The sequence below is a fragment of the Amblyomma americanum genome, chromosome 11, assembly GCF_052857255.1.
Source record: "Amblyomma americanum isolate KBUSLIRL-KWMA chromosome 11, ASM5285725v1, whole genome shotgun sequence".
In the NCBI taxonomy this organism is placed as follows: Eukaryota; Metazoa; Arthropoda; class Arachnida; order Ixodida; family Ixodidae; genus Amblyomma; species Amblyomma americanum.
In genome coordinates this window covers 12654862-12673947 of record NC_135507.1, presented here as the reverse complement: position 1 = coordinate 12673947, position 19086 = coordinate 12654862, and the positions used below count along the sequence as shown (strand labels likewise).

The window sequence follows — 19086 nt, the reverse complement described above, 5'->3', positions numbered from 1 at the left end:
TGACTGAAACCTGCTTGGTCCGGACCTTGAAACAAAGGAATGAAAAAACAATAGCTATTTTAATTATTTAGTGGACACCGGTATATATTGTTCGATTAGCAGCACGATGGAAGCTCGATAGGCCGCCGGTATATCAATATTATAAAGCTCAAAATATACACAAAACAGAGCAATGCTTCCTAAACAAATATGATGAGCTAAGTGAAAGGGCAGCGCTGTTTCAAAAGAACATCTATCTCGTTTTTTTTTTTAACGAGTGCGCATGCGCCTGCGATGCGCAGCCGGGCAAGGCGCCAGTGTCTGCGGTTTTTACGGCTCAAGCAGATTCTTCGCTCGTCTGCGGTGTGAACAAGGGCATCAAAGAAAACAATAATGCGCTTTGACGTAAGCGATAGCGGACCGGACGGGACCGGTGCTTTACCACCGTTCTCCTCCGGAACGCCTTTCTACAACGCATGGTCCTTCTGCAACCCTGTGCTTTTTTCCGGCACACTCGGGACATGTTGTGCACAGTTGTTTTCTCGGGTGTCAGTGATACGGGTGCCTTGTCTATCTCTTTGAAGGCAAAAACGAATTGTTTTATAGCAAGCGAGCTCTGCTGGCATGTCAGCGTGTCCACAGGTGTTACTGACCGCTGTGACGGGATAAATATACCACTCGCAGTTTAGCAAGTTCCAGCTCTAAAAATAGCACTTACCGTTTCGTTCATGTCAACCAGGTGGATCATGCTACTCGTTTTAGCATTGCAGCCTACTAGAGCACCAATTTGCTGTGAAGTCATGGGAAAAGCCGGAATTCATGCCTCTATCGAGCAATGAATAATAAAGGCAAGCTTTGTGGACAAACTCGGGTTGAAGGAAGGCCCTGTTTCGCCAATCGATCATCGGGGCTAGGAAGGATGTTAGACTAGTTTTCGAATTATTGTGTATGCGCTCATATTGTTCGAGTGCCACACAGGGGCACAGAAAAAGCAAGAACGACATGACCAAGTACTCACCCGGAACTCTGGAGCAGGAGGTTGTGAGAATGGGGAATGGGGGGGGGGGGGGGGGGGGGGGTGGCTAGAGTAAGAAGCTGATTGATGCAATAACCTCATACAGGTTTATGATATATTTTTCTAAACATGCGAACCCTATCATGCAAATTGTATGACATCTGTATAACAAAACTTGTATGAAGATATTGCATCATACACCTTTTTTCAGTGGAGAGGGAGGAAAAAACGACGAACCTCCATCACCTTCCCATGTATCTCTATAAGGGCGCATTGCCTTTACCCGCTCCCTCTCCAACTGTTGGCGCTAAGATCAGATTTCTGGCTGTATATCTCTCTAATTCTAGGATTTTATGCAAAACAAACTATTAGGGAGTAATTAACATCCGCCCAAGAACGTCCGTCCGACACACACGAAAGTTACAAAGCTTTGTCAGATGCATTGCAGTTGAAGAAAACTTTGTACTGCTCTGGGATTCGAACCCTGTACCATCTCTAGTCCGCGGCAGACGCTAATTAAACGAAGCTAACAAGACGTCCAGCAGGTGGTAGGGAGAAGCCGAATTAATCAACGACTCCCAGCGGGAAGGTAAAATGGTCGTAAATTGAGGGGTGTAGAGTTCCGAAGCGAATCATGGGCTACGGGGAAGACATTCCGTAAGCACAGTGGAAAAAAAAAATTAGGGCTGAACACTCTGACTTCTTAACCTCCCAAATTTTTTGAAGGGAAAGCTGCACTACCCTAAGTAAAGCGGTCGTAGCGTAGGCCTGAAAATGACCTTGAACGACTTTGAGCCCAACCACGTTAGCCGTGTATGACCATTTGTGGTACAGTTATGGTGTCGAACCCTACACCACTGACCTTGAACATTGACCTTTCGTGGTCCTTTGACCTCTGGCCTTTGAATTTTGTCCTTTGACTGTTGACCTTTAACCTTTCACAGTGGGTGACCTTTGGGTTGACCTTTGACATTAAGAACATCCGATGGGGTGATGTGAGGCCACGTGTTGACATCCGATGAGGGTGTCATTAAGACCATGTAAGACCATAGCCACGTGGTCGTGTGGGTATATATAGAAGGGCTGTCGCGAGCGTGTAGCGGAGATGCCATGGACGAGCCTCAGACCCTTAGCAAGCGCCCTTGCTTTTAGCTGATTTCCGTGGTTAGCCAAGTTAAGCCATTGCCAATGTTTTCTCCCCGATTTACCAAAAACGATCGCATCTCAACAAAATATCTTTGGCAGACCTCACTTCACGAACGTGATCAGGTGAATTAATTCAAACCACCCGATCCTATTTCTTGTGTTTTGAGATCTCCCGGTTTATACAGAGTTTTATCTGCATGAGAAACATATATTTCATAAGCATTTCTTCCACTTGCGCGAGGGACGTTTCCGGGATTTCATCCACTTTTCCGCTTCATTACCGCGCGTTTGGGGCTCCAGAATCGGTTCGGCTGGAAAGTGAATAATGCCCCTTGCATGACAGGTACCTTGTTAAGTTAGTGTCTGGTGTTCAAAAGCGGATCTGATAAGCAAGAGGGTCTCCCCTATCATGCCAGATATGGGCGGGAAAACCACTGTGGTCTCCATTTGTCATTCGTATTGCTCGCATTGCGCAACCCTCAACCTGCTCCCGCAGTCTCCTCTAAGAGCTGCCCACAAATGCGCCTCTGACTGTCACTATTAACAGAAAAGATTCATGACATAAGCGTGTTTTGTGGAAGCACAATGATCAGACTGCGCGTATGTTAATAGAGGCACAACAAATAAATATTGCGGTCATAAGTGTGAAAACACGCCGATGTCGGCACTCATGTATACAGAATTTGCTTACCTCTGTAACGATGCTCAGTGTGTGTCACACTGATTCCTCTTGCCGACGCCTGTAGTTGGCTTTACGCGGTCGATTTCCGCTTTTTGTTTTCACCATGGATTCATCTGGGCTTGCACTTCCTTCCCATAAACATTGTGTTATTAGTAAATGTGGTGATTTTTTAACGTTCATAGTTATTTGTTTTAACAACTGTAGGGGATACCTCCATGCGCTCTCTGCTGGGGAATTGTACAGCAAGGCGGTCAATGACTAGGCGATGCATTAACTGAAATTACCCAATCACTTTTTTATTTTTCTTATGAGGCAAGATCATAATGCGGCATTGAAGGCCGTCAACGTCTTAGGTGAGCCAAGTTTGTTTATATTGGCGATGTGCCTCCCAATATTGCATGTTAAAAATAGGTGTTTGAAAATTAGTTGAGTCGGCTTTCCGGCGTTCCACATTTATAAAATGGTGACGCTCTAATCTCTAATGCAGCAAGTACCGGCGCTGCTTGCGAACGTGATTACGGAGACGATACTACACGCAGCGGCACCCTAAGGGAAGGGATAAAAGAGGGGGTGAGAGAAGAAAGGGAGAGGTGCCGTAGTGGAGGTCTGTGGATTAATTTCGACCACCTGGGAATCTTTAGCGTGCACTGACATCGCACAGCACGCGGGCTCCTTTTGAGTTTCGGCTCCATCTAAACGCGGCCGCCGCGTCGGGTTCGAACCCGGTTACTCCGGCTGATTAGCCGGGAGCCCCATCCACTGAGCCACCGCGGCGGGTCGAAATATTGCGCGAAAGCATGGTTTTTTGCCGGTGGACACCGCCACCACGTACAGTTGGGGACAAAACTCTGTTAACCACGTGTTCCTCAAATGAAGCCGATAGCTCTTTTATTTTCCGGCGGCTGGAGACCACACTTGTGGAAATGAAAGAATAAAATTTTGTCTTTCATTTCAGAAGTGTGGTCTCCTGTCGCCGGCTAATAGCAAAGCTATCGGCTTCGTTCGAGGAACACGTGGTGCACAGACTTTTGTCCCCGACTGTACCTCACAGCGCGACTGAGGTGTCCGCTGACCCAGGGAGTCAGCTATGTGCCTTTCCTGATGATGATGGTTGATGGATTGTGGCTGTTTCCTTTGTGTAAGGTGGACACGACGTAGGCATTCCAGTCGGTTTACAAAAATAGAAAACAAAAGAAGAAAGAGAAAGAACAGAAAGAAAAGGAAACGTGGCAGAGTCTATAAGGATATGTGGCGCCATTTCTAGTGAACGTTACTAGTCAGAACCAATACATTTTAATGTTCAGAACAAACGTGCCGTAAAATTACGTGTTCATAATGCAAAAGTTTCAATGAACATGAGGAATGGGACAAAACAAAAGACCACTGAGCAAGAAGGCAGTAGTTGAACTAATGGACTTCAGACAACAGTAGAGCATGAAACGGCTCGGAATAGTTGGCTCCTCTGCAACGCGTGGATGCTTGGAAACCACGTTATCGCGTTTGGCCAATAGAGGTGCGAGCGGTGCATTGAAAACAAACACAAAACTTTGGCTGCAGTAGGGTGCCTATGCATGAACTCTAATGCGTGTTATCTTCACTCGACACCGCACTATAGTACATCTGCTTCTGGATTACAGTTGCATTCAACCACATCACAGTTCACAATGCTGTTTCTTCCACCACAACATCATCAACATTCGAGGTTCTGCTCAGGAAAGTGCTGAGCGATGGTCGCTGGTTTCCCTGGCGTCTCGTGGTTGGCAGGACGAAAGGCAGCGTACCCTGGGCGATGGGCTCAGCCGGAAATTCTGGGTTCGTTCTCCCGGGAAAGATGCCGCCCGCTTCGCTTGGACTTGATTTGTGGTCTTCGTGACACAGCATGATCCACGAGTTAGCCCGCGTTGTACCGGTGGTGGCACTGCGCTTCCTCGTCGCTTGTAACTGCGGCAGACGATAAAATTACTGTTTTAATTGTAGTCAGGAGTTGAGTTAGGGCCCTAGTGGAGCAAAACACTCGCACTACCTTCTGTGTGCCGTCGAGGACAAAAGTCTCTGGACCACGTGATCCCCAATCGAAGCCGACAGCTCTATTATTAGCCGCCAGTTGCAGACCACAGAGGTTCAGTTGTAAGTTCAAGTCCTCTTCTTTCACCTCCACAAGTTTCCACTCCAGCCGGCGGCTATTAACAGAGCTATCGGCTTCGTTTGTGCATCACACGGCCCATAGTCTTTCCTCCTCGACTGCACATACAATAACATTCAGCACTTTAACCTTAAGCACGGAGACATCTCGATAAGGAAGGGGCACAAGTTATTTATTTCAAAATACGGCAGACGAGTATTCTGGCCTATAGAAGGAGGGGCATACATAAATATGTCACCCAAGCAAGACACTGAAAATGACTCCTGAGCAGCAAAACAAACAGGCAATGTAATGGCATTAATTCAGCAGACAAAGAACCGGAATGTGAAAAAAAGACACAGAAGAAAAAGTGATCAATACTTTAAAGTAACGAATGAATCAATGAACAAAAGTGCAAACAGAAAAAAATGCTAAAACTCTCATCCAAATATACATTACTGTACTACCCAACCTAAGTTTTAGGATTCCAATAAGCTTTCTGGAAATGAATTTCAATCATAATTCTTGTCCGTCGATAAAAACTGCGTAGAAAAATTTTGCTTTTGCGAAGGTTTGCTGTTTGTGAATGCTTGCGGTGATGAAGTGTTCGTCTAGTGCTAATAACTTTCACACAAAGCGGAGGGCTGAGGTTTAGTTTTTTTTTTAACATGATGATGAAGCAAGTCATCGTCCTGCGAGCAACGTCGCTCATTCCTGCGAGCAACGTCGCCCATGCCTTATGCACGCTGGAGGAGAGAGGAGTAGAATGGAGGGCGGGGGGGGGGCACTGCCCAGTGTGCCCGCTACTTCTGTTTGTAGGCCTGAGAATGTAAGAAAACAATGGTGACTGATTGATCGCAACTATCTATCACGACGGAGCATGTTACTTCCACATTCAGCCGCTGAGCACGGGTTAAAGCTAAATGATTTAATACAGCCTTGATTTCCATGGAGGCAAAGTGCAAGTTGCTCGTTTGGTGAGATATTGGCGCGGGTTAAACAATTCCTACTGGTACAAATATAATCTGCAAACTTCCACTGCAGTGTGCCTCATAAGTGCTGCCTTCGGTTTAGTATGTTATGAAAACTTCTTAATCAGTAACAACCTTCAGAATAATGGTTTTATGGCTTTAGTTGTGAATAAGTGCGGCTTTTCGGAGTACTTGTTGCAATAATGATTGAAACACTATACTCGCGTATCAGCCGCAGTTAAGAGTAAATGTTTAAGTTTAGCCATTTTACGATCGCTGAATTGTTGACAAGACGAGGTGTTTTTAACAGCGGCCACATTGGTGGCGCCATCTCGCGATGTCGTGTTGAATCATATAACCACGCCTCTACAGAATTTTTCCGCCATCTGAAAGCGAGGCGCAGTCCCACATTCTACAAAACAGCCTTGCGCATTTTTGTTGGCAACTCTTTCACTAGGTAGCGCAACTAGCGCTGCGGTTGTCCTCTCATCTAGTTAGCGGCATGACTAGGTGTGTGCGCCAGAATGATACTCTCCTTTAGGGTCATTATTTTACAAGCATCACTATTTTTACTGACTCAATTATATGCGCAGCTGCCGTTATTTCTGGTACTACAATAACTGCTGCTATAGCGGCCCTTGTCAGTGTAAGTTGAGGCACTCAATTAGAATCTTCCCTATAAAACAATTCTTCCCTGTAGTTACCTTCAATACTGAGCTGTCTAAAATTTTTTACAGCGATCTTTCTTTCATATTAATGCCGTATGCATGGTGTATTCCCGAAATTTAGATCGACTTTTTGCCGATAATTACTTTCTGGAAGTGCTCCAAATTAAAAAAAAAACATTTTACAAGCCCTGAAAAAGCGATCTGTCCGCGAGAAACTGATGAGATTTTAGATCACCTGGTTTTATATGGACATGGTCGACAGATTTTGTGACAGACGTATACTACAGTAAATACGCCGCATTTGTGCACGAAACGCATCTCAGGAGTGTTTCGATGGATGCGAAACGCAAAAGACGACCGTGTGCTGTGCGATGTAAGTGCGCGTTAATGATCCCCAGGTGGTCAAAATTATTCCGCAGCCCTCCATTACGGCACCATTTTCTTCCTTTCTTCTATCACTCCGTCTTTTATTCCTTCCCTTGCGGCGCGGTTAAGGTGCCCGCCGTTATGTGAGACAGATACTGCACCATTTTCTTTCCCCAAAAACCAATTTTAAATTTGTTTCTTCTCCACAAAAAATGTTTAAAACACAATAATTCAAACCGAAAAAGACACCTAATTTGTTTTCTCAGCATATGCGGAGCCCCGCCGCGGTGGCTCAGTGGTTAGGGCGCTCGACTACAGATCCGGAGTTCCCGGGCTCGAACCCGATCGCGGCGGCTGCGTTTTTATGGAGGAAAAACGCTAAGGCGCCCGTGTGCTGTGCGATTTCAGTGCACGTTAAAGATCCCCAGGTGGTCGAAATTATTCCGGAGCCCTCCACTACGACACCTTTCTTCTTTCACTCCCTCCTTTATCCCTTCCCTTACGGCGCGGTTCAGGTGTCCAACGATATATGAGACAGATACTGCGCCATTTCCTTTCCCCCAGAACCAATTATTATTATTATTATTATCATATGCGGATGTCTACCAGGAATTTTAAAGCGCATCCAGTGAGTAGAACGTAACATAATGCAATTTTAAATACTCCTATAGTGGGGTACAGCTCATGAACGGTGGGACAAATACACCTCAAAGAAGCCCGTGCAGCCAGTGGCGTTAACCGATTCTTCCCCTCTCTTCCTTGACTAATCCCCTTGAACCTGCTAACGTGAAATCGCAGTGGCTGGCAGATTAATGGGAAATCACCATGGCTTAATCGGGTTAACCACCTCGTCAGTCATGAAAACTGGTCGGTGTCAAGGGGTGGAGGGCCTCCTTTGACGGGCATATGCTGCTTTGTTCTTGACTTGTATTCGACTATAGGCGAGCAACTCCGACACCACCATTCGCACGGTAGTTGACGCCGTGTGACATGGGATGTGGACAGAGCAAAATATCGTGACGTCTCTAAGTCAGTCTCTTTGTCCGCCAACTTCGGCACTACATATTGGCGTTCTGCCAGCGCTATTGTTGATGTGTAGTGATTTCTTTTAGTGTTCATATTCGCGCGGTCTTTGCTGAAGTGTCCAGGATTTTGTATGGATGCAAACAACCTTATTGGCCACAAGAAATTCTGCATGGGTGGTCTCCTACTGGTCCAAGAGGCTACGGGCGTGAGCCATTCCTGGCAGGCGGGCTGAGTCGTTCGCAAAGAAGCATTTCAAGAGGAATGAGCTGGATGAGGAAGGGGGTCGGGGGGTGAGTGTCTGTGCGGAATAGCATTCCTGTAGGTAGTGGAGGAGTCTGTATCTTGGCATGCCACAAGTGTTACAATGTAGGGAGGGGTTGGGAAGTGGGGTGAAAGAATGAGAGGAGATAGGGTGCAGTGAAGCATGCCGTCTGTAGTTGCCGCCTTGTGGTGCTGTATTAAGGCGACAAGGTACAGTGGAGGAAAGGGGGGGGGGAGCAGGGCAGCGTATTTCGGCTGTGTTAGAAGAATGTGGTGATTTGATGGTATGTCGAAAGGACAGATAGGGGTGGGTGCCTGATCTTCCGGGGTACGGGAGGAGATTTCACCGGCCAGCGCATGAACGCGCTGATTATCGCGGATCGGTCGAGGGAAGGGGCTGTGGTTAGAATGTGTTGGTAGCCGCAGACACCGCGCCTTATAGGTAGTGGCGGTAAGCGGCCTGAGAATTTGCGAATTTCGGTGGTTTCCTCGTCAATGCGAGCGCAAGTGCGATGGCGGGTGCCTCCGCCTCTGGTGGGCAATGAGTTCTGGTAGTGTCGCTGGACTTATTAGGCGTGGGGCAGCACGTAACCATGGTTTGTCTGAATGCGAGGCGTGCACTCAATATGGCCAACGCATTAAATCACGTACCTTCCATATACCATATACTGCCTCAGCGATAAACAAAACAGGCGGACATCCTAATACGCATGGCTGTAACCTCTGCCCCCAGGAACACTCACTATAAACTGAAGTCGGTCTGTATTAATGGATTTCCGGGGACGCTGCATTAACGGGAAACGGCGCTTTTATTAGCCAGGAATGGAGAAAAGAATTAAAAATAGGTATAGGTGTATCGCCACCACCGGTCTTTTCGCAAATGAAATGCGGTGACGTCAAGGTGGGTGCGGATCCCAGAGGCTAGGATACACTGCCATTCACTTACAAACATTAATTACGGAGTCATTTTGAATCTAGTCGAGGGAAAATTTTCTAATACAATTTTATCGGCAATGAGTGTGTATTTTGCTGCCATAGAAAACATTAATATAAATAGAAAAGGCCAAATTATCGATATTTATTAAGAAATAAAAGGGTATAGAATGATCCCCAGAGCCCCTTTAAACGGAAAAGTAGTCCATCCTCAAGCACAGTTTGCAATTTGTTTTCCTTCCTTAACAAATATTGGTATCTTGTATCTAAAATTCTCACTATGCAGCTCTTGCTGAGCTAGCTTAACTTCTTGGAGGAAACTCACCCGTTTCTTGATTGTGTGCACCGCAGCAGTTATGGCCACGAGGGACAGGAAGATCACCAGAAAGGCGCCGATTACCCCGTAAATAATATACCTGTCCACGTACGTACTGGGTTGTCCGGTGTCGACTTCGGTGACGTCCTGATCGAGGGGCATGGCTGTAAGACATCGAAACCGTTTTACGTGTTATTATGGGACATGACATCGCGAGACAAGTTGTTAGAAACATAGTAAAGGAAGCGGTTGAAAAATGAAACTTATAAGGCAATTTTATCGGGTGAAATAAAAAAAAATGGCTGGTTGTGGCTTACCAATTATGTGGCTGTCATGTGCGAGACTAAATAGCGGCGCTCTTAATACTGTAGTGACAAATATTTAAGCACACCGTAAATACCATGTGCTTGAAAAACAATAAAATATAAATTAAATAGCAAATTTCAACCTTGTTTTCTTTTAAGATTTTTAAAGTTTAATGAAGAAAGCTTCCAAAAATTAGTGTTAATAAGGAAATTATAACCAGAACAGTGGTCATGTGCTGGTGACGCAATAGTTATTTCAAATCCCCGATCATACTTTGTTAGTGAAATAACAGTTCGGCGCTGTGGCGTAGCGGAAGCTGTTTTTATTTCGAAAGCATTCGCATATTTAAAGTCGCATTGAAACTTTCTGCCCCCGTAAAATACGGCACGGTTTCGAAACTGCCAAATGCACGCACTGCATATTAAAAGGAAATCACGTCCTTTTTAAGCGGGCAAAGGAGACGCTTAGGCTTCCAGGACTGAACATTCAGATTCTTAAAAAAATCTTTTTACAAACAGAGCGATGAATATGTACTTTGTGCTCCGGTTCTGCACGGAGCAGAACGTTTTGCCGAGTCAGCCCTGTGGGATGTTGTCCACATTTGTGTTCCGTTATCTGTCTAAACCAGATGCGATCTCAGCGCCCCTTGCTTTATTGTGTGAAAACGAGGAAATTGTAGGGGCTTGTGTGGACAATGGCAATATTTGTAACGTTTGCTCAGCTCTGATGCACATGATGCAGGCTGCCCCCCCCCCTCCAAAAACAACAAAAAACAAAACAAACCATGTTTATACTTCGAAATGCGTTGGCACCCAACACACGCTCGCAAGGGATGTGGCGTATTAATGATACACTTTCCTTTATTGAAAAAGTCTTTTTTTTCTCATTTATTCAGATGAATACAACCGCTGATGTGCTGTCAGGCTTCCTGTATTTTGCAGGGATGTTAATTTAAAACAATGCCAGCTTACACCAGTTTAGTGGCGTCGCTAATGAAGCTGTGTCACTGAGTATGGAGCGATCGGCTTACACATCACATACAAGCATTACATATTGACCGGCGGGAGACTGATTAGTAATGCTTTGTTCAGCAGGCAGATTCTGAGTGGCCTTGCTCGCTCTATGGGACTGTGTCCGGTTGTGGCATGAAGTACTGACGCCATATCTAACGCACACTGACGGGGAAAGCTTAATAATTGCGCATGCACAGTGCTATGGCTGGCGCTCACAGAAAATTATGCTTCGACTGATGCGCGAGGGAATACACTGCTGAAGACGCGGCGACAGCGCTTCGGTGCAGGCGAAATGCAAGACACCCGTGTATTGTGCGATGTCACTGCACGTTAAAGAATACATGGTGGACGAAGTATATCCGGAGCCCTCCAGTACGGCGCTTCTTTCCCTCTTCATTTCTTCCTCCTTAAGCCCTTTCCAGACGTCGCGGTCTAGATGCCCACGGAGAAGTGAGAACGCTACTACAAATGGCCTTTTCTTGAAACCGATTCTGTTTTATACTGGTGACGGCCTGGCTGATGCTTTTTAGAAAATTGGTAATAATTTTGATTTCGGAGTGTGTGTCTCAGTAAGGAGTGCGAATATATTTTTCTCTGCTGGACGAGCATGCACTTCTTCTTTCCTCAACCTCCTCCTCCTCCTCCTCCTCCTCCTCCTCCAGAGCCGTACTAGACTTGCTCCACGTGTCAGTGGAGGGCTCCGGACTAATTTAGACAATCTGGGGTCTTTAATTTGCCAGTGCACGTTAAAGATCCCTACGGGGTCTAAATTTATCCGAATACCTCCACTACGGCACCTCTTTCTTCCTTTTTTTCTTTCATTCCCTCCTTTATCCCTTCACTCACTGCGCTGTTGAGATGTCCACGAAGAAGTGAGACACTTACTGCGCCTATCATTCCCTGGCAAAAAAAATGGGTACGGGGTTCGGCTACTGAGCCGGAGTACCCTGGTTTGAACCCGGTCATGGCACCGCGTTTCGATGGAGGCTAAACGGAAAAGGCGCCGGAGTCCTGTGTAATATCAGTGCGCATTAAAGATTCCCAGGTAGTTTAAATTACTGCGGAGCCCTTCACTATGCCAAATTTTTCTCTTCTTTCACTCCCATCTTCGTCCTTATCCCCCATGGCACAGCTGAGGCGTCCATCGAGAAGTGACAAAGTTATTGCGCCTGCAATTTTCTAAAAAAAATCAACAAACCAATCACGCAAAAATGGAATGCTACATTTAATGAGGCCTCGTCTCCCATCCCTTCCATCCTATCTTTCCTTGGGGCCACCCGCCATGACGGCTGAGGGCCGATGGCTTTTGGGGTGTTGAGGTCAAGTATGCAGGTTCGAATCCTGGTCGCGGCGTCCACATTTCGATGAGTCGTGACTGACGTGATTAAGGATGGGGTGACGGGATGTAGACAGAAAGAGTAACCGTAGTGGGGGGCTCCGGTTTAATCTCGGCCGCCCCGGCGATTCTTTACCGTGCACATACATTACTGCAAAGCTAAGGGGCGTCTTTCGCCATTCGCTGCCATCAAAAAGTGGCTGCCATATTCGGGACTCGATCCCAGCACCTTCGGCTCAACCTGCGAATACTATAAGCTTTAGCCACCCGGCAGGCGGATGTATGCAGAGTGTGGGCCTATGGCGGCACAGATAGGTAGGTTTCATAAATACATGACCAACACCGCGCGTAGTCAAATCATATTCATTTTTTATCTTTCTATATTTGTCACTCCCATAACTTGGTCCATCTCCAGGTTGGGATAATTTAAAAGTATTCTGCGTCATGTCAGCGCATGTCAATGAACATCCATTATGGCTTTTATATGAAACGAAAGAGGCCGTAGCTCTCTCGCTACTCGGCTGAGAACTCAACCTCGAGTGAGGGAAGAGACGAAGGGGTGAAAAAGGAAGAGGGAGTAAGTGTCGCTGTAGTGGAGGGCTCCTGGGTAATTTCGTCAACCTGGGGACCTTTAACATGCACTGACATTGCACAACACACAGACTTCTTCACCCACTTCCTCACGGCGTGTTTGATGTGCCCACCATAAAATGACAGTTATGGCAGCTTTCCTTTCTTTTTAGCCAATTTTCACCACCATATAGGTCGAGAAAAAATGCACTGCTAATAGCTGCGCTAAAGTGCTTTGGCCTCATGTTAATCAACAGGCGTTCACTGTTCATAGGGCGTAATCTATTAAGACTATTCCGCTTACGGATCGTCGTCGTTGTCACCACAGGCGATGACCATGTCGTACCGTTTGAAGAATTCATACTCCTCTTGAGAAGCTTTCAACTCCTTTTTTGTCGTACGGAAAACTGAACTTTGGATAAATATATACTGCAGGAATCCAGCACGAAGCGTTCCATGGACAAAAATGACGTGCGCTATCCTGAAACACTTATGTAATTGCCCTTTGTTTGGCTGAGCAGGTTGCCATGCCTCACTCGTAATCGCCACACGTTGCCGGGACAGCAATGAGTGACGAATTTGGGGATGATATTCGTGTGCGCATGTATCTGTGTGAGGGGAGGGGGAAGAGGAACAGCAAGGTGTCCACAAGATAATCTAATCGTCCGTACGCAACCACTCGATGCGTTTAATTACACGGTAGCGCCTATCTCCAGTCTCTAACGCAGGGGTCCTGTATCAGCACTGCGACTTCCGCTCTACAGATCCAATATTGCGTTCTGTTGGATGCTCTAAAATAACCGCATGTAGTGAAATGAATGCCGCACCTCGACATCGGTGTGATGTTGTTTGAGAATTTGTAAAGAGTAAATTACCGCCGCAGTGGATGGTATCGAATGTAAGACGAATACAAAACGTTTTGTACAAACACAAAACATATTTAGTGGATAATTCGATATACTTGAATAATGGCATGTTTAGTGCTGGCTCAGTTGCGCGAATTACGTCGTTTCTAATGTGTCCTATGCCTTGACAACACTATCGTTTATTTTTCTTTTGCATAGAGTACTCATTTGGTACACCAAACAGCCCTGTATCCGTGATATGGAGATAATTTGGAATATTTTTGTATTGTTTTTCGCTGCAATCGATTTCTACAATCAACTCTACGGTTTCCAAGGACAACGATACTGACTCTGCTGAGACTCATGGCAACAGTAAGTCATGATTGGCTATTGTGTACTCACATGGCAGGGAAAGAAAAATTGGTGACATTATAAAAGGACGAAGAAGAAATGCTCTCCAGAATAACGCAAAATAATTACATCATTACAGCAAGCAAATATTGCATATTCTTCCAAACTGGTAGGGCAAAATACATCAGGAAAATGAAAAAAATTCATTGCGATTGCTACCAACCTGTTGAGGAGATCAACTTCCCTAAAATCTCAAATCAACTCTAAAACCGCACACACTCACGCACGCAAAATCACTCACTCCCTCTTTGGTGCAAATGTAGCTTGCAGCAGCTATACTATCCCTGGCCCTGGACTTGTTACCGGGCATAAATACGCCCTTTTCACTACGTGATTACGATGGGCCTGGCACTGCGGAATGCTTTGAGTGGTGTCACTTTCTTTGATCCGCGGTATCGGCACTTTTTCTCCTGATAATAGCATACGCGATTTTAGTTGGCTTCAGAACCTTATGTACGCTCTATTGCTCAGTTTACAGTGCGCTTGAAATAAATAAAACTCGAAGGAAGCCCGATAGAATTTTCGCTATGGACCATTTGCGCCTGATATTCCTGGTAAATATAACTTATTGATTGTTTGCTTGATAGATTGATTGGTTGGCTGGTTGCTTGGCTCGTTTGTTGGCTGGCCGGTTGGCTGGCTTGCTGGTTGGTTGATTGGCTGGCTGGTTAATTGGTTGGTTGGCTGCATGGTTGGCTGATTGGTTGGTTCGTTGGTTTGTTGCTTGGCTGCTTGGTGGGTTGGCTGGTTGGTTGGATGGCTTGTTGGTTGGCTGGTTGGTTGGTTGGTAGGATGCTTGTTGGTTGGCTGCTTGGTTGGTCGCCTGGCTGGTTGGTTGGTTGGCTCGTTGGCTAGCTAGCTGGCTGGCTGGCTGGCTGGCTGATTGGTTGGTTGGCTGGCTGGCTGGCTGGCTGGCTGGCTGGCTGGCTGGCTGGCTGGCTGGCTGGCTGGCTGGCTGGCTGGCTGGCTGGCTGGCTGGCTGGCTGGCTGGCTGGCTGGCTGGCTGGCTGGCGGGCGGGCAGGCGGGCGGGCGGGCTGGCTGGCTGGTTGGCTGGTTGGTTCGTTGGCTGGCTGGTTGGCTGCTTGGTTGGTTGGTTGGTTGGCTGGTTTGTTAGTGGCTGGCTGGTTGGTTGACTGGCTGGTTGGATGGCTGGTTGCTTGACTGGCTAGCTGGCTGGCTGATTGGTTGGTTGGTTGGCTGGCTGGCTGGCTGGCTGGCTGGCTGGCTGGCTGGCTGGCTGGCTGGCTGGCTGGCTGGCTGGTTGGTTGGTTGGTTGGTTGGTTGGTTGGCTGGCTTTCTGGCTGGTTGGTTGGTTGGTTGCTTGGTTGGTTGGTTGGCTGCTTGGTTGCCTGGTTGGTTGGTTGGTTGTCTGCTTGGTTAGCTGGTTGGTTGCTTGCCTGGTTGGTTAGTGGCTGGCTGGTTGGTTGGTTGACTGGATGGTTGGTTGGCTCTTTGGTTCATTGGCTGGTTGATTTGCTGGTTGGCTGGCTAGCTGGCTTGTTGCTTGGTTGGTCCGCTTGTTGGTTGGCTGCTTGGTTGGTTGGTTGGCTGCACTTGGTTGGTTGACTAGGCTGGCTGGTTGACAGCTCGGTTGGTTGGTTGGCGGTTGGCTGGCTGTTCGAATGGTTGGTTGATTGGCTGCTTGGTTGGTTGGCTGGCTGGCTGGTTGGTTGGTTGGCTGGCTGGCTGGTTGGTTGGTTATTTGGCTGATTGGTTATTTGGCTGGTTGGTTAGTTCGCTGGTTGGTTGGGTGGCTGCTCGGTTGGCTGCTTGTTAGGCTGGCTGGTTGGTTGGTAGGCTGGTCGATTGGTTAGCTGGATGGTTGACTGGGGTGCTGCTTGGTTTGGCTAGTTGATTGGTAGGCTGGCTGGTTGGTTGGTTGGATGCTTGGTTCGTTGTCTGGTTGGTCGGCTGCTTGGTTGGCTGGCTGGATGTTTGGCTGGTTGGCTGGCTGGCTGTTTGGTTGGCTGGAGGGTTGGTCGGTTGGTAATTTGGCTAGTTGGTTGGTTATTTGGCTAGACTGGTTAGTTGGTTGGCTGGCTGGCTGGCTGGCTTTCTGGCTCTCTGGCTGGCTGGTTGGCTGGCTGGCTGGTTGGGTGGTTGGTTGGCTGGATGGCTGGATGGCTGGCTGGCTGGCTGGCTAGTTGGTTGGCTGGTCGGTTGGTTGGTTATTTGGCTGGTCGGTTTGTTATTTGGCTGGTTGGTTGGTTGGCTGCTCGGTTGGCTGGTTGGTTATTTTGCTGGTTGGTTCGTTGGGTGCTTGATTGGCTGGTTGGCTGGTTGGCTGCTCATGGCTGCTCATGGTGACCCCTCATGTAAAACTCCTACCTAGGGGCATTTGAGGAATAATAAATAAAAATTGACAGAGGCTTAAGATTTCTTACGTGTGGTGGTGGTGGTCAAAAAAGGTTTTACTTACACCTTTAAAAGGTCTTGGCGGTGGGGTCCTTATTATGGAACTCCATTAGGGACGGCTGCTGCCCTGGTTCTTGTGACAGGACCGTTCCGGTCCGTACCGTTGGAACTGGATTGAGCTTCCACTCATCGTGCCTGCGTTGGCTTTTCAACCATGTCTATGTAACTGTTTTCCTGACAGGCCCATACCATGTGATATAACTCTGCCATCTTCCCTCAGAATTCACATTGCGAGTCAAAAACTCTGAGTCTACGGCGTGTAGCCTATACGGAGCATTAAGTGTGTTTGGCTGTATTTTGCTAAGTGAGATCTTTTCGACTTTAGTGCGACGGTGCATATACCCTGCGGGACAGCCTGATGTGCTGTAGTAGGCGTATGAAGGTTCGCAGTGGGGTAGGCCGGTTGTTCCGTAGCATTCCTGTAGGGTGCGCAGAGGGGGAATGATTTTGCTGAGACATGTGCTCTCCCCTTCCCTGTGATAACCTGTTGGTTTGCTACCTGTGTTAAATGTTTGTGTTGTTGTTGGTAGCCTATATCATGGCTCTTAATTAGTATGCTAGGCGTTGTCCTGCCTTTGATGTAGGCAAACGCGGCTTGGAGAAAACGGAATTGATGGGACCGCAACCTTGGAGTTGTCGCTATATCCTATTCTCCTCGGCACGGCAAAAAAGGGGGGAATTAGATATTATCAAAAACACCCACAATTGAGCAATGGGAGGGGATGATGACCAGATCATGCCTTGATGATCAGAAAGCATTGCTTTATCGGGCGAGTCAGGCAGATGTCTCCAACAAAGTCCTTGACTAAGGACTCCAGTCACAATTTCTCACTTCATGATAAAATTTTATTCATTCATTGATTCGGCTCATGAAGAGAGAGTACTCTACCGCGGAACGAGTCGCTCCCGATCGACCAGTGGATTTCACCGAAGCCTTGTGGTTCTGTAATTACCCTTCGCCTACAAAATGCACTTGGTTCGGAACCAACAAGCAGACACGCACCATGCAATTACAGAAGCTGTTACCGAAGTCGGTCGGTCTGATAAAGGGTTCACAGGATTGAATGAGGGGACGTCACTGCTTTTCTTGTCACTGCATGGTCACAGGCTGTGCCGTCAGCATCTCACAACTCCCAACGGCGCATCCTGATAAGCGGAAACATCACCTTTTTAGTGCAATAGAAGCACTACCCACAATCCTGCAAAAACCCATTGTCTGAAGCCGACCTTTGTGGGCGCCCACATAGAACAGGAGGAGGAACACAGCTGCGGCACGGAGGAGCCAATCAGAGATGCGCGTCATACGTAAAATCCCAGCAGAGCAGCCAATCAGAGACCGCTTTCTTCACAGGTGAGGTCACAGACTGTTCCGCCATAGCTTCCTCACTGGCGGTAGAGGGAAACACCTAGAATATGACAAAGCAACTGCAGAAGAAGAATCTCACCTCGCTTCGCATTCGAAGCTAGGTGTGTTTGAACACTTTCTGCCATGGCTCTGCTTCTTGAGTGAGCACGGACTAACCCGGGGCAGTGCGGGTTATATGTCAAAATAACAACTGGCAAGACGAAAGCTGGAATCAGTGGAGGCCGATGTCGTGGCTAAAAGACAAAGAACTGGAAGCACACAGGCAGTATGTGCAGAGAAGTCGTCAGCTAGAAACCGATGAAGAATGGCAGTTGCGATTGGATGCGATGGCGGCTTATCGAAAGCGAAAATCTGAAGAACGTCCGTATAAAAATGCTGCAGCGAGGAAAATTTTCCCCCGTCACTCAGTGGAAAATCCTTCTGGGTTTTCGCACTGTTGAGTGTAAATCTTTGGCATCAGTGTGACTTGGAAACTTTGACGCCTTGAGACACAAGCATAACCGCGTAAAAAGAAGTGCTATTGCACGATATTCCGGTATTAACTGTGTTAAACCGCCTGTGATTTTTTCTGGTTACAAAGTACTAGATTTGCATTAAACGACACCAACTCCCTGAACTGCGAACAATGTCTCTCATGCGCAAAACTCTCTCAAACGCTGATCGGCAAGCTCGGCGTCAGCTTGCTTAACTTTAGAATTAAAAACCTTAGATTATTTATTTTTCGAAAGGACCACATTGTGCGGTTATGGTTGTCATTTACGTTCAGAATACAGTCGAGCTCACTCACAATTAACCTGAAGGTCACGAAGATTCATTTCATTGTATCCGAGGTTTGTAGTAAGTGGTCTTCCCGTATTACAGTCGAAAATACAAAGTCCAGACACAAGGGATGTCTATTTCTTCCTACGCGCATCTACTTCCTCAATCTACACCCTCACGGCGCCTTTCTAAACTCGCCAGTAGGCTGAAGTGCTCCTCGCCGAGACATTAGCTGTTCGCAAGCTGTTCACAAGCTGGCCGTAGGTCGGCCTCATTGTCATCATCTTCATGATAATCCTGGCAGTCGAGTAGCGCTTATGCTTCGCGTACTGTAATGACTCTGTGATATCGGCGTCATCATCCGCGCAAACTAAGTCATCATAAGCGTCTTAATATCCTGACAACTTTGCATGAATGGCACAATGACAGAAAACAAGCACTTCTGAAATCGTCGGTTTCTCGCCCCGTCCTCTCTTCTTTCCCGGGTTCCTGAATCTATACGCCACTTACTGAAGCAATTAGGGTCGCACTCCACACTCAGATCCATCCAAGCGGCCTTAATCCTCACGGCCGCGAACA

General features: G+C 47.2%; 1 protein-coding gene across 2 annotated transcripts in view; it reads right to left on the bottom strand.

The window, feature by feature from the left end:
- LOC144111450 (uncharacterized) overlaps positions 1-13263 on the bottom strand; it is a 61058-nt gene extending 47795 nt beyond the window's left edge. For both annotated transcript variants that reach the window (XM_077644754.1, XM_077644755.1), the window contains exons 1-2: positions 13015-13263; positions 9495-9649 (exon numbers count right to left, since the gene is read on the bottom strand). In XM_077644754.1, the coding sequence (XP_077500880.1) occupies positions 9495-9649; positions 13015-13072 (213 nt within the window). In that variant the 5' untranslated portion in view covers positions 13073-13263. The remainder of the gene's footprint in view (positions 1-9494; positions 9650-13014) is intronic.
- Positions 13264-19086: the final 5823 nt, after the last annotated feature.